The following is a 24,077-nucleotide window of genomic DNA, read 5'->3' on the forward strand; positions in this document are numbered from 1 at the left end:
AGGGGACTTTCCTGTGAAAGGGGCATTTATTGTGTAAGCGGAAAAAAGCTTAAAAGGCAGACTCTTTCTTGACAATTTATGGTACCTTCTTTAATCCTAAGAAGTCCATATTGTTAGCATAAATTTCCCCACCCCCTTTTCATCAGGCATATACCCAAGTAACACCCAACAAGGGATACTAGAAGTTTAGTATGAATGAGATGAAGAGAATAAAAAAAACCCCAGCAGGTCAGCCAGAAAATAAGTTTATTTTATGATTCAATTTAATTCTCCTTACCCCCACCCTTTTTTATATTATGAGCAATATATGCCATTATTATAGCTATTAAAGGTGAAAGTATTAATTAAAACTATAATCATCTGATAAGACTAGCTTACTGTCTAACCAATTTTAGGGCAAATTCACCTACTTCAGCTAAAAACACTGGACAGAAAAAAATAGGTGAATAATGAAATAAAAACCCTGTAGGTCATATTTCCACTATATATTTCTTAGTAATATAAGGTATCATTCAAACAAGGAGTCATAGTGTGTTTTCAACTTTTATTAGTAATAATTCTGAATACAAATAACAAACTTAACTTGACATTTAGAAAAAAATGACTTACTCTCTAAGGTTTGTGCATAAAGAAAAACCTGTTCTTTACAGTTTACTCTCCAATTTTAATGCTTCACACCATATTTATTCTAAGCCTATAACTTAATTTCAGGTTTAAATGAACAATTCTGTCTTGTTGCACCTGGTTACAGGCTAAAAATCATCAGAGAGACAAAAGTGAGAGTAATTACAATGTCGTGAACATAAAATTTAACTATAAGGCCTTATAAAAAGCCTATAAGACTAAACCTAAATATTAACATACTTCTAGCAGCTATGAATGAAATAACATTACATAACATTTTATTAAGAACTGCATCACAATATTGTGGTTTACATATATTAGAATGATTTGCAACATACTAAATGATTACTTACATCAGACATAAAAATCTATTTATTAAACCATTTAAAAAATATAGTTTAGCACTTTTGGGAAATTCAATTCCCAATAAATGACAGAAATACAATTTAAAAGGTAACTGGTACATCTTTTTAATTAGAGACCTAACCAGGTATATCTTGTTAAACAGTTAGGAAATAATATCAATAATAAGAATTTATAAGAACTTAAGATAAAATAGTAACACGGTAACCTCATCAGTATGTATGCTTTGCATTAGAAATCATACTATGAGTGAATACACAGTAAATTCTTAGGGGGAAAAAACAGCTCATTTTAGAATAAGTGTCAATCTACACTTCTTTTTTATTCTTCCCCCAAAACATTATTTCTACCACTCTTAATTTTAAGTGTTAAAACTCTCCTTGGTTGGTAATGTATTACTACTTCTTAAAGACCAATCATACCAGCATAATGTAATGTCATAAAGTCCTTTGCAGATGACGTGACCCACAAAGAACAAAAGAGTAATGCAAATGCATTTCAATAGAAAAACGTCCACCCTACACTGCAAGGCAGAAGTCCCATTTCTAAAATACTTTGAACAAGGTTTGCTTAAAAATTAGTTCTATAACAGTATTACACTTTAATTATGTCTTCAGTTTGACAGTAAGTTCAAATCTTAATAGTATATATTAAAATTTCCAAGTTATATTCCTTTGGAAACATAATTGCTTTGAAAATCTTTCTATATTGGAATGAAATTTCCTCTACTTCATGTATTTGGTATGAATTCTCAGATACAAATAGTGAGAACAAGGAGAGGAATTACTGATTACTCTAGGAGCCATGTCAGGGGAATTGTCCCTGTAAACAAATAAATGTCCCCTGAATTCAACCTAGTACGTTAGCACAGTTGTAGGTAAGTTATTTAATGAGACTTGTAATTGGGAAATAAATAGTGCTTACCTCAGGTTTCTCCCAAAGGAATAGGAAATCTCAATGTTGTGGTTGCTGCCACTTAACAGTGGCTCAGCCTTGCCATGTAAGAAAGGGAACTCTATCCATTAAGGAGTGGGCTCCGAAGTAGCACCGTTCTCTACCACCTGGGAATTGCAATTCCCAACTGTTTCTCACCCTTCATTTCCATACAGTAATATGCAGGAAGACTATTTTTGGTCATATCCTCACTAAGCTAAATACAAATAAATAAACAGGAATTAAAAATAGAAAATGAACTCCAAGAGTGAAACTTCCCACAGAGCTGATCCAAGAGGTAAAACTTACTGGTAAATAAAATCAAAATGAAGTAAAATATATCTCTGTTTTTGGTTCGATTCAAAAGAGCCTCCTTCATTGTTGGCAAACTAGCTATGTGGTGTGGTATAATCTCATTTCTTTTGCATTGTATTTATGTATTAAATCACTCCTTAATGAGAACTTTTCAATATTAAAAAGTTTTAATGTTTATAATATATACCGTATTAAAATATTTTCGTTATTTACAAATGAAAAAATGGTTTCTCCAGCCTATGGGAGCTGTGCGACTTCTTCAATGTCATCGTCAGAATCAGCTTTCCTTAATCTGTGTCTGCTTGGATTAAAACTTCTTCCTTCACTGAGGAAAAGGTCGTCTTCCTGTTCTCTCCCCGGGCTGCTTTTGCACCCAGGGAGAAAATCTAAAGGGTCGAAGTCTCCTCTGCTGGCAGCCCGAGAATTCATGTCACTGCTTTTGGAGGACACGGGGCTGCCGCTGCTGACACCAAACAGCTGTTCCATCAAATTGAGTTTTTTCTCTTTTCTTGTGGTTAAATCCAGACCGTCCTTACTAAGTTTCTCTATACTGTTTATTTGGAAATCCAAAAGGCTACTTTTTTGGCTAAATGAATTTGACTTCCCTGATGTTTTTGCAAATGAAACCACACAGTCGCCAAATGCAAGCTCATCTGGAGAGACTGGACTTCTGATACTTCCTGGATTCTGACAATCTCCTTTTGAAGTGATAAGACTGATGTCTTGCAGATGATGCCCATTAAATAATCTCCCTGGGGATTCAGAGAACATGTATGTTTTGGGGCTTCTCTGTGGGGAGTGCTGTTTAGATCCCTTATCAAGTAGCAATGGCAGAGGAGGACATTTTCGATTCTCAGAATCCTGGCGTTCCTTGTCGATTTCATTCAGTTTTGCAAGTAGCAGTTCTCTCTTCAGTCTTTCCTCTTCCCCTTCTTCCAATTTACCAATATTTAGAATTTGGCACATTTCTACTTGGTATCTTCCAGTTTCTGTTGCTGGCTTTACTTCTCTCTCCAGCATAGATGTCTTTTCTTTTTGCTTTTTACCAAGTTCTTCTCTTTCCCATTCTGTATAAAACCAAATTTTAAAAAAGATATTTATAGCAGTCAATGTTTTTTGCAGGAAACCTCAACTCTCATCTTTTATAAAACAACAATCTTTGTGTAATTTTGGAATTATTAGTATAGTAAAAATGAACACTGTAATTTCATTTCTATACTTGATATTCAAAAAATATACTTAATGGTTGTTGCATTTAAGATTTCACATTTAAAGAAAAATTTTGTTCTTTGATTTAGGGGTGGTGAAGGTTCTCTGCCTATTTTTTATACCTGATATACTGCTGCATGCTGAATGGAGGGTGGTGGGATGGATGGAGAAAGAAACCACTTTTATTTTAAACTTAAAAGTAAATTGAATCTCTGGATGTCATACCCTGAGAAAGACACATCACTTTCTAGTATTCTGACAGGAGAAACATTAACCTGAAACTAATTATGCTTTAAAAAATGGGCCTATATTCATCAATAAGGTTAATTTCACTAAATATCTTTTAAAAGACTGAGAAGCTATTCCAGATAAGAAAATGCTATAAAGGACAATACTGTATCAGCTGACAAAATTAATATAGACAGCAGATTAGAGAAATGGGTTGTATCAAATTTAAATTTTCTGAGGTTGAAAACAATATGGCATGATATAAGAGAATTGCTCTATTTTGGAGAACTACTCATGAAAAGTATTTTAGGGTATGTACATGAGGTATACACTTAATCTTAACAGTTCTTTGGCTGTTGTTGCTTTGTTGTGATTTTGAAATTATTTCCAAATTAAAAATATTAAAATATGTAAGAACACCATAGCATTTGGTAATTTTAGTGAATGGTATACATTCTCACTGACATCAGAGATCATTCCATATAGAATCCAGGGGGAAAAAATCAAAAAGTCAAAAAGGATAAAGAAAGGTGACAGTCTATTATTTTTCTCTTTACCTGGTACCTTAGACAGAACTGAACATAACCTCCTCATTTTCTTTTCCCTTTTGTTTTTTGTATTTTTCTTAAGTGAGAAACATGGAGGCAGAGAGACAGACTACCACGTGGGCCCAACCGGATCCACCCGGCATGCCCACTAGGAGGCAATGCTCTGCCCAGCTGGGGGTTGTTCCGTTGCAACCGGAGCCATTCTAGCACCTGAGGCAGAGGCCATGGACCCATCCTCAGCACCCAGGCCAAGTTTGCTCCAATGGAGCCTTGGCTGCGGGAGGGGAAGAGAGAGAAAGAGAGAAAGGAGAGGGGGGAAGGGTGAAGAAGCAGATGGGTGCTTCCCCTGTGTGCTCTGGCTGGGAATCGAACCCAGGACATCCACATGCCAGGCTGATGCTCTACCACTGAGCAAACTGGCCAGGGCAACTTCCTCATTTTCTATTCTATAGTTCAACATAGGATAGCATCTCCCTTAGTGCATTAGCCAATAGTGCTATTCAACTGTTATATTGTTGTTGTTTAATTCATTTTTTTCTTCTTTTTCCAAGTAAGAGGAGGGAAGATAGAGAGACAGACTTCTGCACGCACCCTGACCAGGATCCACCCCACAGCTCCCATCTGGGGCCTATGCTCTGCCTGTCTGAGCCATGCTTGTAACCCAGCCATGGCTGCAGGAGGGAAAGAGAGAGAGAGAGAGAGAAAAGGCATAGGGGTGGAGAAGTAGATGGTCGCTTCTCCTGTCTGCCCTGATCAGGAATTGAACTCAGGATATTCACATGTCAGGCCAACATTCTACCACTGAGCCAACTGCCCAGGGTCTACTGTTATATTGTTTTAAATACACAAACACACAAACACACACAAATGTACATACACTACTTTACGTAATAATTACTCGTAATTTTATGAGCCATTAACTTAAAGAAACTAAAAGCAGCTGCTATATAATAAAATACATTCAAAGGATTAGTCTCACCTATATCTTTAAGACATTTTATCCTGATGGAAATGGATTTATCACTAAACTTCATTTCCAATATCTAAAACCATGTGAACCGGTTCACTACACTTCCACAGTAATGGTTGAACATGGTCAAGATTTACTTTACATACTAAAACCAAAGAAAATTTATAGAAATATATTCAGGACCTCATTCTTCAATGATTTTTTTTTATTGTACTTTTCTGAAGCTGGAAACGGGGAGGCAGTCAGACAGACAGCCGCACGCGCCCAACCGGGATCCACCCAGCACGCCCACCAGGGGGCGATGCTCTGCCCATCCGGGGTGTCGCTCTGCCGCGACCAGAGCCACTCTAGCACCTGAGGCAGAGGCCACGGAGCCATCCCCAGTGCCCAGGCCATCTTTGTTCCAATGGAGCCTTGGCTGCGGGAGGGGAAGAGAGAGACAGAGAGGAAGGAGAGGGGGAGGGGTGGAGAAGCAGATGGACGCTTCTCCTGTGTGCCCTGGCCGGGAATCGAACCCGGGACTCCTGCACACCAGGCCGACACTCTACCACTGAGCCAACTGGCCAGGGCCATCCTTCAATGATTTTAATGCTTGGGCTAGTCTATTTAATAAGGTCAAGCCAATAAAGAAGACTGGACTTTAGTTATGTCTTCATCAAGCTTTAGTTAATACACAAGAATTTTTTTCCTTTTGCCTGAACTTTCTGAAGGTAATTAACTTTGTCCTTATTGTCTAACGCTAAATAACAAATGAAATACAGTTTTCACTTTTTTTCTTTCCTTTGAATGAAGTTACTGTTTGAGATGCTGGACAGAACATCTCCTACCCCTGTGTCAACCTTTCTTGTTCTTTATATCCAATTCGGTCTTCAACTAAAAAATATAATACTAGGGGATGTTAACTCTTTCTTTCCCAAGAAATGCTGACTCATCATGTATTTAAACAAACTCTTACCATCCTTCTTCAGCTTCTCAACGTCTTGTTTATCAACACAGAGTCCTTGATTTTTAACACATTTTTCTTCTTTTTCCAAAACTGGGTTTAGAATCCCTGCTTCTTCATGTGTATCTTTCTCTTGAGATTTCAGGTCCTATTACACATTAAAATAAAATTCAAGTTCACATAAAGAAAAAGGAGAAGCAGCTATATAAATATTATAAAATTGTCCCCATTTAGCATGATACCAAGTTAGAAATTTAAGCAAATTTTCAATTAATAGATCAGGAAGTCTGAAGTTACCACCCTTTGAAAGATACTTCAAAAGCACATAGGTATTTCTTTAGTTAAAATTTTAAGGAAGCATTTATAAGCTATTATCAAAATCAATATCATAGATGTAAAGTCAATAACCTCCATAAAATCTGAAGAGACAAGTTTCAGAAGTATCCTTGCTTTGTACATTTCACAGCAAAATTTGATTAATTCAGTTAACCAGAAGGGCTGTTAACCAGTGATAAAGGCCAACTGAAAGGATGCTGAACTGTAACACAGGCAGAGACAATTACACTGAATCTTTCAAGTTAATACTAGAATTTGAGTCTCACATACACCTTTAGGTCCAAAGCCTTTGATTAATAATTTTGTAAAATTTAAGTCAAAAATATAAACTTAAATTTCTTATGGTCCCTTCCAAGAGTGTAATTTTTCTTAATAAAAGTAAATATCTATTATTAGTAGACTTATATAGCAGAGCTATGTTCCCTAGTATCCATCTTTCCCTTTCCTTTTAGTTACAAATTACTTTGTTTTAGCAGAGCAGAGGGCTGCTCAAGTGGAGACTACACTGACCAGCCTCTCTTGCAGACAGACAAGACCAACAGGGTATAAGTGAAGTATGTATATGAATTTCTGATCACACTTGTAAAACAAAAGCTGCTTGCCCTTCACTTCCTTATTCCTAACCTTCTCACAAGGGTGATGAACCAGTTCCAAGCATATAGAAGAGGACTACATTCTTTAAGATGGAAGAGCAGCCTGACCAGGTGGTGGCACAGTGGATAGAATGTTGGCCTAGGATGCAGGAGACTCAGGTTCAAAACCCCAAGATCTTCAGCTTGAGCATGGGATCACAGACATGACGCCATGGTCGCTGGCTTGAGCCCAAAGGCCACTGGCTTGAAGTCAGAAGTCGCTGGCCTGAGCAAGGGGTCACTGGCTCAGCTGGAGCCCTCGGTCAAGGCACATATGAGAAAGTAGTCAATGAACAACTAAGGTGCCGCAACAAAGAATTGATACTTCTCATCTCTCCCTTCCTGTCTGTCTGTCTGTCTGTCTCTATCTGTCCCTCTCTCGGCCTCTCTGTTCTGTCTCTCTCGCTTAAAGAAAAAAAAAAAAAAAAGGATGGAAGAGCAGTAAGACAGAGGATGACTACCATTGAACAAAGCTGTCTATCTATTCTAGACTATCCATTCACCTTCAGTCTATCAGGAGAGACTTGTATTTTGCTTGAAACATTGTGTTCTGGGTGTCTTTACAATAGCAACTTTGCCTGTACTTTAACTAACAGTTACCATTTGTTGAGGCCTTTAAATTTCATGATTAGTTATTACCACAAGCTTAAAGGGTAACACACCCCCATTTTTTAAGTTAGAAAATTGAAACCCCAAGAAGTCGCACAACTGAAATGTCAGAACCAGAATTTAACTAACAAGCAGTGCTAATTCCAGGACTGCCCTCTTTTCATTATATCAAGTTGCTGTTCCTTTTGCTGAAACTTATAGACACCAAATATTTTTATCATCTTAAAGAATTACTTTGCTATTCCACACTTTACCCTTTCAAAAAGACAAATTAACATGATCTCCAGTCTCAATGACTGTGCAAATACAGTAAGAAACACAGCAGATACAGCTAACTTGTTTAAATTGTAAAAGAAACAAAAACTTGAGTATGCACAGGAACCAAATCAGCCATCCTTCCTGTTTTATACAAGTAGAGATCTCAGGGTCACGGGAAAACGTTCAAGCCACAAAAATCACAGGATTCTATAAAATATAACGGCTCTTTGGTACAGGTTCCCTTTGGATTTAAACTAAACACTAACCTGACCTGTGGTGGCACACTGGATAAAGCGTTGATGTGGAATGCTGAGCTCACCAGTCTGAGGCTCCCTAGGTTTGCACAGTCAGGAAACATACGAGAAGCAACTACAGATTGATGCTTCCCACTCCTTCCCTCATGCCTTTCTCTCTCTCTCTAGTCAATAAATAAAATCTGAAAAAAGCCCCACCTAAACACTAAAGAGAAAAACCTCTTAGAAGAGAGCACCTCCCAATATTCAGAATATAAGTCCTATTAAATGAAGGTCCAACACAGACCCACTGAATGTCACTCTAATTTGAATGGTATAACGTCAGATTCCACTGATTCACCTAACTCAGAAAGTTCTCTTCTATAGCATGCCCCCCCAAATTAAATGTAGTCAGTTTCTAACAAATCATTTGAAAACTATTATAATTTGCTTTTAAACATAAAAGCAAAGATTTTTAAAGATGATCTTGGTATATACAAGGTAAGGAACTTCGAAAGTAAATTTTTCTTCCCGTCTACCTCCAACCCAGAAGGTACAATCAACCTTTCTGAAGCATCTGAAAGACACAATGTAGACTAAGATTCAATCCAAAGAATTTAATAAAAATACACAGTTGTCACTCATCTCTTACATTTACAGATAGAGCAGGGGCATCACAGCTGACATTAAAAATGTTTGATACTGTGTTTCAGGAATAACTTCACACCTCGAGTTTGGTACCTAATTCTATTGCTGAACTCACCAAAGTAAGACGTTCAGGTTCCCTTTTGTTTTTATAACGCATAACTGTTTGTGGTGCAATAGGAAATCCTTCCAGCTTGAAGTCTTCACTGGTTTGTACTTCTTTTGTACACTGGCGTATAAAATCAGTCTGGCATGCAGCTACCGTGAAAATTATAAAAGAATTTTTCTTATCTTATGAAACATTGCTAAGACATATGGAATTCAGCTGGTATATATATTCCATGTAAATGAGACAATGCGTGTTTGTCTCAGCTCCATGACTATTCATGTTAGTATTTTTGTTTCTAAGATTTACTGGCAATTATGTAATTTGAGGACAATTCTAACAGGTAAATCCTATCAGGCTTTTATAAAGTTTACATTTTTAACTTTCTGTAATTCACAGAAAAGAAAAATTATGCTTTTTTTTTAAGGTAAAGTTATGCAAATCAATACCAAAGTATTTATAAGTGAAATGCAATAGCTGGATTTTGCTTTAAAATACTCTGGGAAAAAAGTAACAAAATATTCAATACATCATATATAACTGTTAAAGCTAGGTGATCTGTCCATAAAATGTTCGTTATACTATAATCTCTCGTTTGGAGTACGGTTATAAAGATTTCTTAGAAATTATGTAAAATATAACTTAAAAACTCAGAAAAATCTTGAGAAAGTTGAAAGAATTTCTGAAAACTAACAGTAAATACTAAACTAGTTAGTAGTTTAAAGGAAACTTAAATTTCAATAAATTCTTTTCCCTTTGCCTTCCTCCTATTTCAGAATTTATTATAGTAATACCATGTTTTTCAACAATAATAGTTACTATACCGTTTTTTCTTGATGTATCTTCTTTTTCTTTCTTTGGAGAAAACTTTGGTAGACGATTAGAATATATGTTTTTTACATTCAGTTCTCTCTCCTTTTCCTGTAAACAAGCCCAGCACAATCAAGGACAGAGTCTCAGTTTAAGACAAAAGAAAAATCCTCACCTTGTCACTTGGTATTTTATTTACCAAATTGGAACATAACCGTTTTTTTTGCTCCATAAGACACACTTTTTTTCCCCAAAAGTGGAGGGGGAAATGCCCATTGTGTCTTATGGAGCAAATATTCTTTTTTTTTTTTTAGCTGCTGCAGGTTCCCAGATAACTAGAAGAGTATTTGAACATTAAAGTCTCTTCTCATTTGTTAATAACAGTGCTAATGGTTGTTAATACTGCTGTTGAGTTTACATTGTTGAAATATTATTGTGGTATATTTTATTCAATATTTTAACAAACCATTTGGTTCAGAATATATTTTTTTCTTATTTTCCTCCTTAAAAACCGAGGTGCGTCTTATGGAGCGAAAAATTTGGTACATAGTTCAGTTTCCCTTTATAACTACCTAACTATAGAAAGAAATGTCCCTAGGACATTTAGGTTAGGGTAGAGCAATGATTCTCCCTGCAAAGTCCAATATATACTGGCAGGCAAACAAATGAGAGAAAATAAGACAAAATTAATTTTCTACTCCCTTTTACCTGATAGAGCTAGTGTTCTAAACTGTCTTCCAGGCTTAGCAACAGAGACAATTTATTTAGCATCTCTCAGTTGTGAGTTATAAATTATTAGGTTAAAAATTAGAACTTATTTTTACAACACAAGTGTTCTTGACCCTTTGGAGAAGATAGATAATGCATAAACAACAAAAAAAGATTTTGCACAAAATTTCTACCCATCAATTATCTCAGGAGAGAATTTTAAGAATATCTGTTTTAACAAAACTAACTGATTTGAATGCTTCCTCTAAACACTGAAAATAAAATGAGTTATTTAAAATAACTTTAAAAATAATTAATCATGAGGTTATCTGAGGAAGAACACTGGATTATTCAAGCATGTGACAAAAAAACTCTGGTTCCCCTAATTTTCTTCCAGAATTTTATGACTTATTTCAGTTATATCATTCATATTAGTGTATTCAATGTTTCATTTTTGTCATGTTATAGTAACTATATTAACAAACCTTGTCTTTAAAGTGCCAAGGATACTGAAATCTTGTAAATGATACTCTCTGATTTATAAATATGAAAGTTAACAGTGTTGTAAAATATTGAGTTTCCATCTAATATGTATTACAATTGTAATATGTAATCATAAAAAATATGATTTTAAATAAAGTACCTTTAACTTGTGACATAGTTGTTCCAACTCCTTTTGAAGAACGTCATTTTCACTGTGAGCAACGTCAGCCCTTTTCCTTTCAGCACGCAGCTGTCGTTTGAAACTCTTATTACTCAGTTTCAGGTATTCTGAGAGTTCCTATCATATTTGTACAAACACATAAAAATAGTACTTATTGTTCAACAGTAAAACATTACACTTAGCATCAAAGTGAATTTTTCAGTAGTATTGTACAATATATACAAATGAAGCTAGGATTAGTGTCTGTAAACAAAATAAACTGTGAAACAGACTGACCAACAATTTATTACTTAGCTACTATTCCTTTCTTTGTTTTTCATAATGATTTATAAATAATTTCTTAAAGCATTTGTCTGAAGAATACATGGATAGTCATTTAAGTTGGGAGCAAAAAATAGCTAAAGGGATGAAAAACGGGTTTTTGAGTCATTGATTGGGCAAACAATTTTACAAAGACAGCTGTGTAAAATTGCATAGCAATAGCCTGACCAGGCAGTGGCACAGTGAATAGAGCATTGACCTGGGATGCTGAGGAACCAGGTTTGAAACCCTGAGGTTGCCAGTGTGAGTGCAGGCTCACCAGCTTGAGCACAGGGTTGCTGGCTTGAACGTGGGATCATAGACATTACCCCATGATTGCTGGTTTGAAGCCCAAGGTTGCTGGCTTGAGCAAGGGGTCACTAGCTCAATGGGAGCCTCCCAGTCAAGGCACATATGAGAAAGCAATCAATGAACAACCAAGGTGCCATAGCTATGATTTGATGCTTCTCATCTCTCTCCCTTCCTGTCTATCTGTCCATGTCTGTTCCTTTCTCTCTTTCTTGAAAAAAAAGAAAGAAAGAAATCATACCAATGATCTTTTCTGACCAAAATGGTATAAAACTGAAATCAAAATAAAAGTGAGAGATCTATAAATAAGTGAAAACTAAACAACACACATCTAAACAAACACTGAGTCAAAAGAAAAAAAGGGAAATAAAAATTATCTCTAAATAAATAAAAATGGAAATGTAACAACCAAATATTATGGCATGCAACAAAGGCAGTTCTGAAAGGAAAGTTTATAGCAATAAATGCATATATTCAGAAATTAGAAAGACTGAAAATAACCTAACTTTACACCTCAACAGATTTAGACAAAGAACAAGTTAATTTCAAAATCAGCAGAAGAAAAGGAAAAAATAAAGATCTAAGAAATCTAGCAAAAACAAACAAGGGAAGGAAGCCAAAATGAGAAGACAAAGAAACATGTCCCAAATGAAATAGGACAAAATTCCAGAAAAAGAACTAAATAAAAAAGTAAAGCAATTTATCAAATACAGACTTCAAAACACTGGGTTTAAGGATGCTCAGTTGACTTAGGTGAAGAGTAGATGAACTCAGGTGAGAACTTCAACAAAGAGATAGAGGCCATAAAAAAAGAAAAGTCAGAAATGAAGAATACAGTAACTGAAGTGATAATAGGGAATCAACTGCAGATTAGATGAAGCAACTCAATCAGTGATCTGTAACAGGTAGCAGTAAACACCCAATCAAAATAACAAAAAGAAAAATAACGACAATAGTTTAGCAGTAGTTTTCAACCGCCAGTCCGTGGACTGGTGCAGGACCACTAGAAATTTCATGCTGGTCCACGGAATGGCGGTTGAAAACCACTGATTTAAGGGAACTTTGGGGACAACATCAAGTGTGCCAATGGTAACATTACAGGGGCACCACAAGAAGAGAGAGAGCAAGGGATTGAAAATCTATTTGAAGAAATAATGACCAAAAACTTCCCTTGCCTGGCTAAGGCAATAGACACACATGTCCAAGATGCTCAGAGAGTCCAATGCAAGATGAAACTGAAGAGGCCCACATGAAACATATCATAAGTAAAATACCAAAGTGAGAATATTAAAAGTAGCAAGAAAAAAGCAGTTATTTATATGCAAAGGAACTCCAATAAGACTTAGTACATTTTTCAACACAAACTTTGAAGGTCAGAAGGTATTAGCACAATCAAGATTACCTAGCAAGGCTATGAGTTAGAATTGAAAGAGAGATTGAGTTTCTCAGACAGGAAAAAGCTAAACGAGTTCATCAACAGTAAACCAGTATTACAGAAATGTTAAAGGAACTTTAAGTAAAAAAGAAAGATAAAAAATATGGACAAGGAAATAGAGAAAAGAAAAAAATCTCACTGACCAACACAAAACACTTAGTAAGCAGTAGATTAACCAACTATAGAGCTAGTACAAAGCTTAAGAGGCAAAATAGGGAAATCATGTGTAGTTATAATAAATCAAGGGATACAAACAAATGAAGTAAAAAAATAATAAGAAATACAAAAATGGAGAAGGTAAGTAAAATACCTACTGATTTCAGAATGTGTTGAAACTTAAGCAACCATCAACTAAAACAGACTGATATAAACGTAGCTTGGAATATGCAAAGCACACAGTAACCACAAACCAAAATCTACAAGAGATATACAAGAAATAAAGAGAAGGAATCCAAACGCACTCCAAAAAGTCATCAACATGTAATAGAGCAAGAGAATAAGGAATAGAGAAAAAGTACAAAAACAATCAGAAAACAACAAAATGGCAAAAGTACATAACTATCACAAATTACTTTAAATGTTACAATCAAAAGGTGAGTAGACCAAAACACAAGACCTGTATTTTTACTGCCTACAAGGGTCTCACTTCAGACTGAAAGACACACAAAGGTTTAAAGAGATGGAAAAGCAAATTTCATGCAAATGCAAATGAAAAAACTGAAGTAGCAATACCTATAGAGACAAAATAGATGTTAAAATAAGGGTTGTTAAAACAGATAAAAGAAGTGCATTTCATAATGATAAAGGGATCAACCCAACAAGAGGATATAACTCCTGTAAATACCTACACATCTAAGATAGGAGCACCTAAATATATAAAATATTTATAAATATATAAAGCATATAAAGGAAGAGATCAATAGTAATGCAGGCATAGTAGGTGAATTGAACACCCCACTGATTATCTGGACAGAAAATCAACAAGAAAAAAATTGTCTTAAATGACACATTAGACCATATAGACTTAATTGATATTTTTAGAACATTTCATTCCAAAGCAGCAGGATATACTGCTGCTTTTTAAGTGCACATGAAGTATTTTCCAGGACAGACCACATGTTAGGCCACAAAACAAATGTCAATATTTAAGAAGATTTAACTCATATCAAACATCTCTGATCCAATGGTATGAAACTAGAATCTGAAGGAGAAAACTGAAAAAAACACAAACATGTGGAGGCTGAATAACATGCTACTAAATGCCCTGGCCAGTTAGCTCAATCAGGTAAGAGTGCAGTCCTGAAATGACAAAATCGTGGGGTCGATTCCCGGTCAGGGCACACATCGGAAGCAACCAAGGAATGCACGACTGAGTGGAACAACAAATGGATGCTTCTCTTCCCCCTCCCCTCTCTCCCCTCCTCTCTCTAAAAAAATAAAAAAGTAAATAAATAAAATAATAAATTTGCTACTCAACAATGAACGAGTTAATACTGAAATAATGAAACAAAACAAAATATACTTTGAAACAAATGAAAATTCTCAAAATGTACAGGACACAGCTAAAATAGTTCTAAGAAATATACAGCAATACACACCTACCTCAAGAAACAAGAAAAATCTCAATCTAACCTTCCACCTAAAAGAATTAGAAAAAGAAGAGCAAACATAGCCCAAAGTAAGTAGAAGGAAGGAAATAATAAATATCAAACTGGAAATAACAAAACGGTCTTAAAAAAATATCAATAAAACCAAGTTCTGGTTCTTCCAGAAGATAAACAAAATTGACAACCTTTAGCCAGATTCATGAAGAAAAAATGAGAGAAGGTCCAAATAAAATCAGAAATGAAACTGGAAAAGTAACTGACATCACAAAAATACAAAAGACTACAAGGATATAATTGGAAACAATTATCTGCCAACAAATTTTACAACCTGGATGAAATGGATAAATTCCTACAAACATACAATTTTCCAATTCTGAATCAGGAAAAAACAGATAACCTGAACAGATAACTACTATCAAAATAAAATCCATAATTAAAGAACTCCCAACAAACAAAAGCCCTGGACCAGATGGCTTCACATGAAAAGTTTACCAAAAATTCAAAGAAAAATTAACACTTATCGTTTTCAAACTATCCAACAATCTGAAGAGGAGGGAAAGCTCCCAAACTCATTTTACAAGGCCAGTATTACCCTGATACCAAAACCAAAGACCCTATAAAAAAATCATAGGCCAGTATCCCCGCTGAGCATAGATACAAACATCCTCAACAAAGTATTAGCAAACCAAATTCAGCAATACAAAGATCATACACCATGATCAAGTGGGATTTATTCCTGGGATGCAAGGTTGGTTCAATATCCTCAAATAAATGAACGTGATACACCACATAAACAAAATGAAGTTTAAAAATCATACAATCATATCAAAAGATGCAGAAAAGGCATTTGACAAATGCTAACTTCCATTTATGATAAAAACTCTCGGCCATGCATTAAAAACACCTAATATATATATATAGTGAAAAGCTAATTTATTTACAGTTCTGACTTTCCCTCTCAGCAGGCATTATTTCCATAGTTTTCCTTATCTTCACTTTCCAAACCACGTGTTGACTCTTAGCAATTCTAAGCCCTAACCTCAGGGATTGTTTGATACATACATATAACAGGTAGAACCTAATAATATAAGTTGTCTGTGTAACAGTTATGGGGTAGTACCCTTTTCCTCTCTCATTTCAATTAAAAAAATATTGTAAAGATCTGCTTTATTCTCAGACTAGAAACTCAATATTCTTCCACCCACCTCTCATACCAGTTCTCATTTTGGGGAGCTGAGGCACATACCTGCCCCAAAAGATGTCTTTCCGAAATGTTCAAAGAAATGAAAATATATTCATGTTGCATTTCTTACAAAATGGCCACAAAATGTTAGTTTTATACACTACAGCTATTATAGTATTTTTAAACTAGAGAAATAATCAGATAGTCAAATAGTGTATTTTCCCAAATGACTATGATCCACACAATTATTTATCTATTACACGTGGCCCTTGTTTACAACATATACATGTACACAATCTTTTGCATCTTTCTCTTAAATACACAATATTATTTTTTCTAATTTCTTACTGAAAAAGATAATACTAAAGAAATAATCTTCACTTCAATAAGCAATCTTAATAGAGTACATTAAATGTCCAATCAAAAATAATGCAAAACAGCACAATTAGAAGCTGTAGAAATTTTACCTTAATTCTTCTCTCAGTGTTATCTAATTTTAGCTCTGCTGCAACTAGTTTCTTTGTCAAATCATCTCGTTCAGGTAGGTGTCTAGTTTCAGACATCTTTTTCAGTTCTTCCAAGGAAAATTTTGTGCTACGTAGTTCAATTTCTGCATTTTTCAACTTTTTCTCAGATATCCGTTCTTTCTCTTGAGATTTTCTTAAGCATTCTTTGAGTGCTGCAATCTCATTGTTATGGTGAGCAATAAGTTGTGAGATTTCATTTTCTGTATCTTCAAACTTACTCAGGGCTTTCTCCTGTCTGTACTGAAGCCTTTTCAAAGTCTTATTCTCTTTTAGCAGCTCAGCTAACTTGGCCTGAAGTTCAGTTCTTTTATTCTGTAAATCAGTGACTTGTAGCAGTGTTGAAGAAATAACCTGTTTTGCAACAAAATCAAAATCTTTCCAAGGTGGCTCCTTTTTGAGGTTCTGGGAGCAAAATCCCACTAGGATTCCCTTTCTGTTTGGTGGACCCTTAGAATTTGGTTTCCTAAAGGCTAAAAAAGAAACAGTAATAATGTAAAATGAAAGCTGTACCAAATGTAGTATTATTTTTTATACTAACAAGTGGATCCATAACATTCTTCAGTTATTTTGTTCCTTAACACATGATTTTATAATATTTAGTTAAATATCAGATTTTATTTAGAACTTTTAATATAACATTTTATTAAGAAAGGTTTGGGCCTGACCAGGAGGTGGTGCAGTGGATAGAGCATCGGACTGGGATGCCAAGGACCCAGGATTGAGACCCTGAGGTCGCCAGTTTGAGCGTGGGCTCATCTAGTTTGAGCAAAGCTCACCAGCTTGGACCCAAGATCGCTGGCTTTAGCAAGGGGTTACTCGGTCTGCTGTAGCCCCACGGTCAATGCACATATGAGAAAGCAATCAATGAACAATTAAGGTGTCGCAACGAAAAACTGATGATGGATGCTTCTCATCTCTCTCCATTCCTGTCTGTCTGTCCCTATCTATCCCTCTCTCTGACACTCTCTCTGTCTCTGTTAAAAAAAAAAATAAAAAAAAAGAAAGGTTTGGAATCTTTTCAGGAAAGTGAAAAATATTCTGATCCATCAAAATGACAATAGTAGTTTACAGGGAATTATTCTGCATTGCTTTAAAAGATGGCAGTATCATGATTTACCGTTTTTAACTTTACAGTAAGATAGCAAGTCAGAATTCAAACATGGACATCATCAGCATTAACATGTTGCCAAATAAACACTGGACAAACATTTTGATATTCAGGTCATTTGTGCAAAGACATTTGGCCGAGATCATCATTTGAAATGTGGAAATGTAAGTTTTCTCTAAATTAATTAGAACTCTTTTTCTTAAATTGGTAAAACAGGATGACATGTTGTATAGTGAGAAGGTTTGGGTTTAGGACTCAGCTTTACCACTGAATAACTCTTTGGGCAACTCAACTAAACCTTTCCAGGTCTATCTGCCCTGCCCATAGAATGAGGGTAACACCACTTACATAAGTATGCTGTCTTGAAGATTAAATGAATTGTGCTTGTAAAACAAAGTCTCTATAAATATTCTATCAGTAAAAAAAACTTAATCCCACTTATTAGTGATTGAAAATGGGAAAACACTTAAGCAGTACTGATGTGATTATAAATCTTTCTCAGGAGCTTGCTTCTGTGTGATGCTCATATCAAAACGTCTGACATCATTTGAGAAAAAAATAAAAACTAAACACTACATTCTAAAAATATACGCATATGAAATCCTTAAAGTGTACATATTAGATCCCAACTTTTCACAGAAATCTGGAATGTTATTTTTACTAAAAGTTCATTTAACTTGGGCCTTCATATACAGAACATCTGCCCTTTAATTTTTTTTTTTTTGAGTCAGAGAGAGGGATAGATAGGGACAGACAGACAGAAACGGAGAGATGAGAAGCATCAATCATCAGTTTTTCGTTGCAGCACCTTAGTTGTTCATTGACTGCTTTCTCATATGTGCCTTGAACGTGGGCCTTCAGTAGACCGAGAAACCCCTTGCTCGAGCCAGCGACGTTGGGTCCAAGCTGGTGAGCTTTGCGCAAACCAGATGAGCCTGTGCTCAAGCTGGAGACCTTGGGGTCTCCAACCTGGGTCTTCCACATCCCAGTCTGACGCTCTATCCACTGCGCCACCACTTGGTCAGGCAGAACACTGCCCTTTAAAAGAGAGTTTTGCATATCTGCCACAGTCCCGAATAATGAACTTTAATCTCCAAAGTGACTGCAGTTTTTTCAAGAAGGAAATGTATTCCAGAGTAAAAAGAAAAAGAAAAAAGAAACTAGAAAATCCAACCTTCCCCTACCCATCTTGCCAGCCATGAATACCCTGATTCCATTATTTAAACAAGCAAAGATTAACAAATAGCATTTAGAATTTAATATTATAAAGTTTCATTAAAAAGACAGATTATAGCCTGGCCAGGCGGTGGCGCAGTGAATAGAGCTTCGGGCTGGGACACGGAGGACCCAGGTTCGAGACCCCAAGGTTGCCAGCTTGAGCGTGGGCTCATCTGGTTTGAGCAAAAGCTTACCAGCTTGGACCTAAGGTCGCTGGGTCGAGCAAGGAGTTACTCAATCTGCTAAAGGCCCACAGTCAAGGCACATATGAGAAAGCAATCAATGAACAACTAAGGTGTCGCAACGAAAAACTAATGATTGATGCTTCTCATCTCTCTTTGTTTCTGTCTGTCTGTCCCTATCTATCCCTCTCTCTGACTCTCTCTGTCTCTGTAAAAAAAAAAAAAAGAAAAAAAAAGATAGATTATAAAGATGATGTTTTGAATGTATACTGATTTGGGATTCCAATTCTAATAACACTTGAATACATCAAAGAAGTGGTAATAAAAATAAATAAGGGAGGCCCTGGCCAGCTGGCTCAGTGGTAGAATGTCAGCCCAGTGTGTATATGTCCCGGGTTTGATTCCTGGTCAGGACACACAGGAGAAGTGACCACCTGCTTCTCCATCCTCCTCCTCCCACCCCTTCTAGTCCCACAGCCATGGCTTGATTGGTGTGAGTGCATCAGCCCTGGGCACTAAGGATGGCTCTGTGGAGCCCCCACCTCAGGTGTTAAAAATAGCTTGGTTGCAAGAGGTGCCAGATGGGCAGAGCTTTAGCCCAGGAGGGGGTGGGGGCTGGTGGATCTGGTTGGAGCCCATGTGGGAGTCTGTCTCTCTATCTCCCCATCTCTCGCTTGGAATAAAACAAAGAAAAAAGAGAAAAATGAGGGAAAACCTACTTGCAACTCTGAAACTATACTATCCAATACTTTAGTGACCAGCCACATGCAGCTACTGAGAAATGTGAAGTGTAGGTAATACAAACTGAGATACGCCATAGCTGTGAAATGCACACTGGAGTTCAAACACTCTGCCTTTAAAAGAATGTAGAATATTTCATACACATAACGTTTTATATTAACTATATTTATTAATTTTTTATTTTTTACAGAGACAGAGTGAGTCAGAGAGAGGGATAGACAAGGACAGACAGACAGGAACGGAGAGAGATAAGAAGCATCAATCATTAGTTTTTCATTGCACATTGCAACACCTTAGTTATTCATTAATTGCTTTCTCATATGTGTCTTGACCGCAAGCCTTCAGCAGACCAAGTAGCCCATAGCTGGAACCAGCTACCTAGGGTTCAAGCCGGTGGGCTTTTGCTCAAAACAGATGAGCCCGCGCTCAAGCTGGCGACCTCGGGGTCTCGAAACTGGGTCCTCTGCATCCCAGTCCGATGCTCTATCCACTGCACCACCGCCTGGTCAGGCTATTAACTATATTTAGAAGAGTCATTTGGGATATGTTGGCTTAAATAAAATATATTATTAAAATTAAGTTAACCTGTTTGTTTTTTTAAATGCAGTTACCAGGCAATATAAAATTGTATGTGTGGCTTGCATTTGTGAATTGCATTATATCTCCACTGGACAGAGTGCTCCAATTTTAAGTTGAAGAGTCCATCATTTTAATTTTCTTTCTTTCCAACATACCGAATTAACAGAGTTTTGGTGTCTATATGCTATTACGGACTATGTACTCAGCTTTTGAATTGACAAAAACTTTATACATAAAAATGATATACATAAAGATGAATCTTCATCATTCCAAATTTCTGATTTTTATGTATAAAGTTACACTGCTCAGCAAACAAGATTTCCTAGAAATAAAAACTTGTTTTATTTCAAAGTTGAAGCCTATATAAGAGTCAAGATAAAAATTTTCCACTAATATTTTACTTGTCAGGCAAAGACTTCTACAACCAGCTTTTTGACATTCTAAAAATCTGAACATAACTTTCATCTACCTTTTTAATTTTAATTTTTAAAACTATCAAGATGAAATGTAGTGTTAATAGGAGTGAGAATATGACTGACCGCCATGGATGTCATTCATCTGACCCTTAGTCACCACCAGAAAGAGGGTGAGAAAATAATGCTTTTTTTCTTCCTTCAAGAGTTAAAAAATAAAATATAACATTTAAAAAACATGTAGTAAAGATAAACTATGTATCTAACAAAAACTCAAGATGCTTCTTATTTTACTGATAAAAGAAGTAGAATAAATATATATATAACATACAAACTTGCATAACCTAAACTATTATTAAATTTTATCATTATATCGATATAACTTCTGATAGAGCAAAATTTTATTTTTTAAAATAAAATCTTATGTTAAAAATGAGAATGAAAGAGCTGCTATTAAACATGCAAATCCACAAATTTAAGTGTTCAAGATATTGTTTTAATCACATCTGTTCTTTCTTTCGTTTAGTCTATACTGGTGATTGCAGCTTCAACCAAGGAAAATTAGTATTTAAGGAAGGCTATCAGTTTGATCCTGTTGCTTGATCTAAAGCAGACAAATTACCACAATTTTAATTCAGAAGACAATGCAAGCCATAGAACTATCCAAGTCAGACTGAAGACAATAACTGAAATTTCTGTAGGTGATGTTAGAACTGTTTTTAACACAGCTTCTTCTCAATATCTTCTCAAATAAGATAAGGCTTACCAAATTCTGACTCTTTAATTGGGTGGCCTCTGAAACTGCTCTGGAGAAGGAGTAAAAAAAAATCAAAGTATTCCTACCAATAATTCCCTAGGTATGTGAATTATTTCTTGGGAATGAATAAGCATTTTCCAGGGCACAACACAAATATCTGTTTGTTCTTAACCATATAAAGCAAAAGTGTAATATCAGATTATGCTCTCAACCACAAAATCAAGAGGCTCACACTAAGGAAGAGACCAAAATCCTGTAAAATTGTACTGTAAAAAAGGGGAAAAAAAGGAAAGGGAGGAAAGACAGAGGGGGAGGGATGAAGTGAGGAAGTGAGGAAAGAAGGCAGGAAGGAAGGGCATCCGATATGAACATCCCTGGGAAGTAGATCAGAGGTGCATGAAAGGGGTATTTTCAAAAGGAACATACATTCTTGTAGATTTCTTAAAGAGCAAATACTATTTTTCAAAGTAAAAATTTGTATAGACAATTTTAATTATACCCCTGCTTAAATCTTTGCAATGTTTATTCCTCCACAGAAACAATCGATATATTAGCATGCACTCAAGATGTTTCATGACCTAGGCCATTTTCCTTTTCAGATTCCATTTACACAACTCCTTGCCTTGTAATCAAAACTGCTGCATTTATTTATTTATTTTTATTTTTAATTATTATTTTTTTTTTTTAGTGAGAGACAGATAGGGACAGACAGGAAGGAAGATGAGGAGCATCAACTTGTTATGGCATTTTAGTTGTTCATTGATTGCTTTCTCATATGTGCCTTGATCCGGGGCTCCAGCTGAGCCAGTGACTCCTTGCTCAAGCCAGCGACCTTGGGCTCAAGCCAGCAACCTTGGGCTCAAGCCTGTGACCATGGGGTCATGTATATGATTCCATGCTCAAGCCAGAGACCCCAAGCCCAAGCTAGATGAGCCTGTGCTTAGGCAGCGACCTTGGGGTTTCAAACCTAAGTCCTCAGCATCCCAGGTCAATGCTCTACCCACTGCGCAACTGCCAGGCCAGGCAAAACGGCTGCATTTATTAACATATACTATAACCACCTCATTTAGCTCACTTTCTATGGTGTACTTGGTAGTCTTTACACATTTTGCTACAAAAAACACACACTGGTGTTTTCTTGACCAGGGATTAAGGTGAAGAAGAGATTTCTAGCATATTATCTAAGTAAATGTGTATTAATTAGTACCAGTTCCAGACTAGTAACACTTGAATAAGAAAGTATTCCTAATTATTAATATTGTTTCTATTGTAACATAGTTTGATGGAAAACAGACTGGTGATCTCACCCCAAATTCTATTTCTAGGTCTAATTTGAATTTTTGCACTAAGTGTTGCATTATCTAGAAGTAACTGTACTCAATTTAAAAAACTGCCCCTTAACCACTGTGTATCAATGCCTTTCATTACTTTTTTAAAATAAAGACAGTAAAAGGTACAAACGTTTTGATGTTTCTGCCATGACAGTACCCCCAAAACTCTAAAACAAGCATTTATACAGGAAGAAAGCAAAACGAGAGCCTTAACTAATGGTTTTTTGCAGGCGTCCCCAAACTACAGCCCACGGGCTGCATGCGGCCCGAGGCCATTTATCCGGCCCCGCGGCACTTCCGGAAGGGGCACCTCTTTCATTGGTGGTCAGTGAGAGGAGCACTGTATGTGGCGGCCCTCCAACGGTCTGAGGGACAGTGAACTGGCCCCCTGTGTAAAAAGATTGGGGACCCCTGGACAGTGACTCTAATTTTAACAGTAATTCTATACATGCTGCTATAGCAACACTCATATAAATTCATAAAATATATTTTATTCAAAGTGTAAATTAGCCCACTGCCATGCATACATTAATATACACATTAATTGAAGAGTTGCTTTCATGCAAGCTTTCCTTAAGCATTCAAAATTAGTCTTCTAGGTCTACTGGACTCTTAAAAAATGCTTACCTTGTTGACGCACTTGGCTTTGGCTATGTGAAATACGTCTTTTAGTATTTTTCTCCTTAATAGTCATAGGTGGGGAGGGATAGATCAGAGATGACCGGCCAGAAGACTGTGGTGTAGTTCCAGAGTCAGATGAATGGCGCTCACCTGCCTTACTTTCTCGGTCAGTATCTGGACTTATTTCTCTTTCCCCCATGGTTTTGAAAAAAAGTCTCTATTCACATATTTCATAGATTCTTTAATCCAGAAAAATCCGTGGCAAGCCTGAAGAGCCTTTTTTAGAGTCCTTAGATCCTGGTGAAAATATTCATGTCTCTGCAATTTGCTTTCCTTATATATCTGTATTCCACAATTCACTTTAGCAACCAGAAGAAATACTTTTTCCCCCTACAATTAAGGAAGGGAGAGGGAAATGCATCATATTTCATGAAATAGATTTCTACAGTTAAGTACAATAAAAGATACTAAAAGCAAAATAATATACAACTTACAATTTTAAAAAGAGGGTATAGTTAAAGTCATCCATCTTTTCATAGTTATTTATGGTACTTGAAGAAAAGGCAGACTGTCACAGCCAAGATAGAGAACATGTAAAAGTATCTGATATATAATGGCTTCTGAATAAATAT

At 36.0% G+C, this 24,077-nt stretch overlaps 1 protein-coding gene across 2 annotated transcripts; it reads right to left on the reverse strand.

Annotated features, from left to right (window-relative positions):
* Positions 1 to 537: 537 nt before the first annotated feature.
* On the reverse strand, positions 538 to 23,831 carry LCA5 (lebercilin LCA5). Of its 2 annotated transcripts, none has more exons than XM_066253968.1 (7): positions 23,596 to 23,831; positions 16,436 to 16,965; positions 11,114 to 11,251; positions 9,777 to 9,873; positions 8,965 to 9,104; positions 6,146 to 6,281; positions 538 to 3,302 (listed from the first exon to the last, which is right to left on the reverse strand). In XM_066253968.1, exons 1-7 carry the CDS (start codon positions 23,642 to 23,644, stop codon positions 2,473 to 2,475), a joined length of 1,920 nt encoding a protein of 639 aa, XP_066110065.1. In that variant the 5' UTR covers positions 23,645 to 23,831; the 3' UTR covers positions 538 to 2,472. The 2 variants fall into 2 exon arrangements, with proteins under 2 accessions (XP_066110065.1, XP_066110058.1); XM_066253961.1 differs by having other exon boundaries at positions 23,452 to 23,831.
* Between the last annotated feature and the right edge of the window lie 246 nt (positions 23,832 to 24,077).

The sequence above is a fragment of the Saccopteryx bilineata genome, chromosome 1 (assembly GCF_036850765.1).
Source record: "Saccopteryx bilineata isolate mSacBil1 chromosome 1, mSacBil1_pri_phased_curated, whole genome shotgun sequence".
Classification (NCBI taxonomy): Eukaryota; Metazoa; Chordata; class Mammalia; order Chiroptera; family Emballonuridae; genus Saccopteryx; species Saccopteryx bilineata.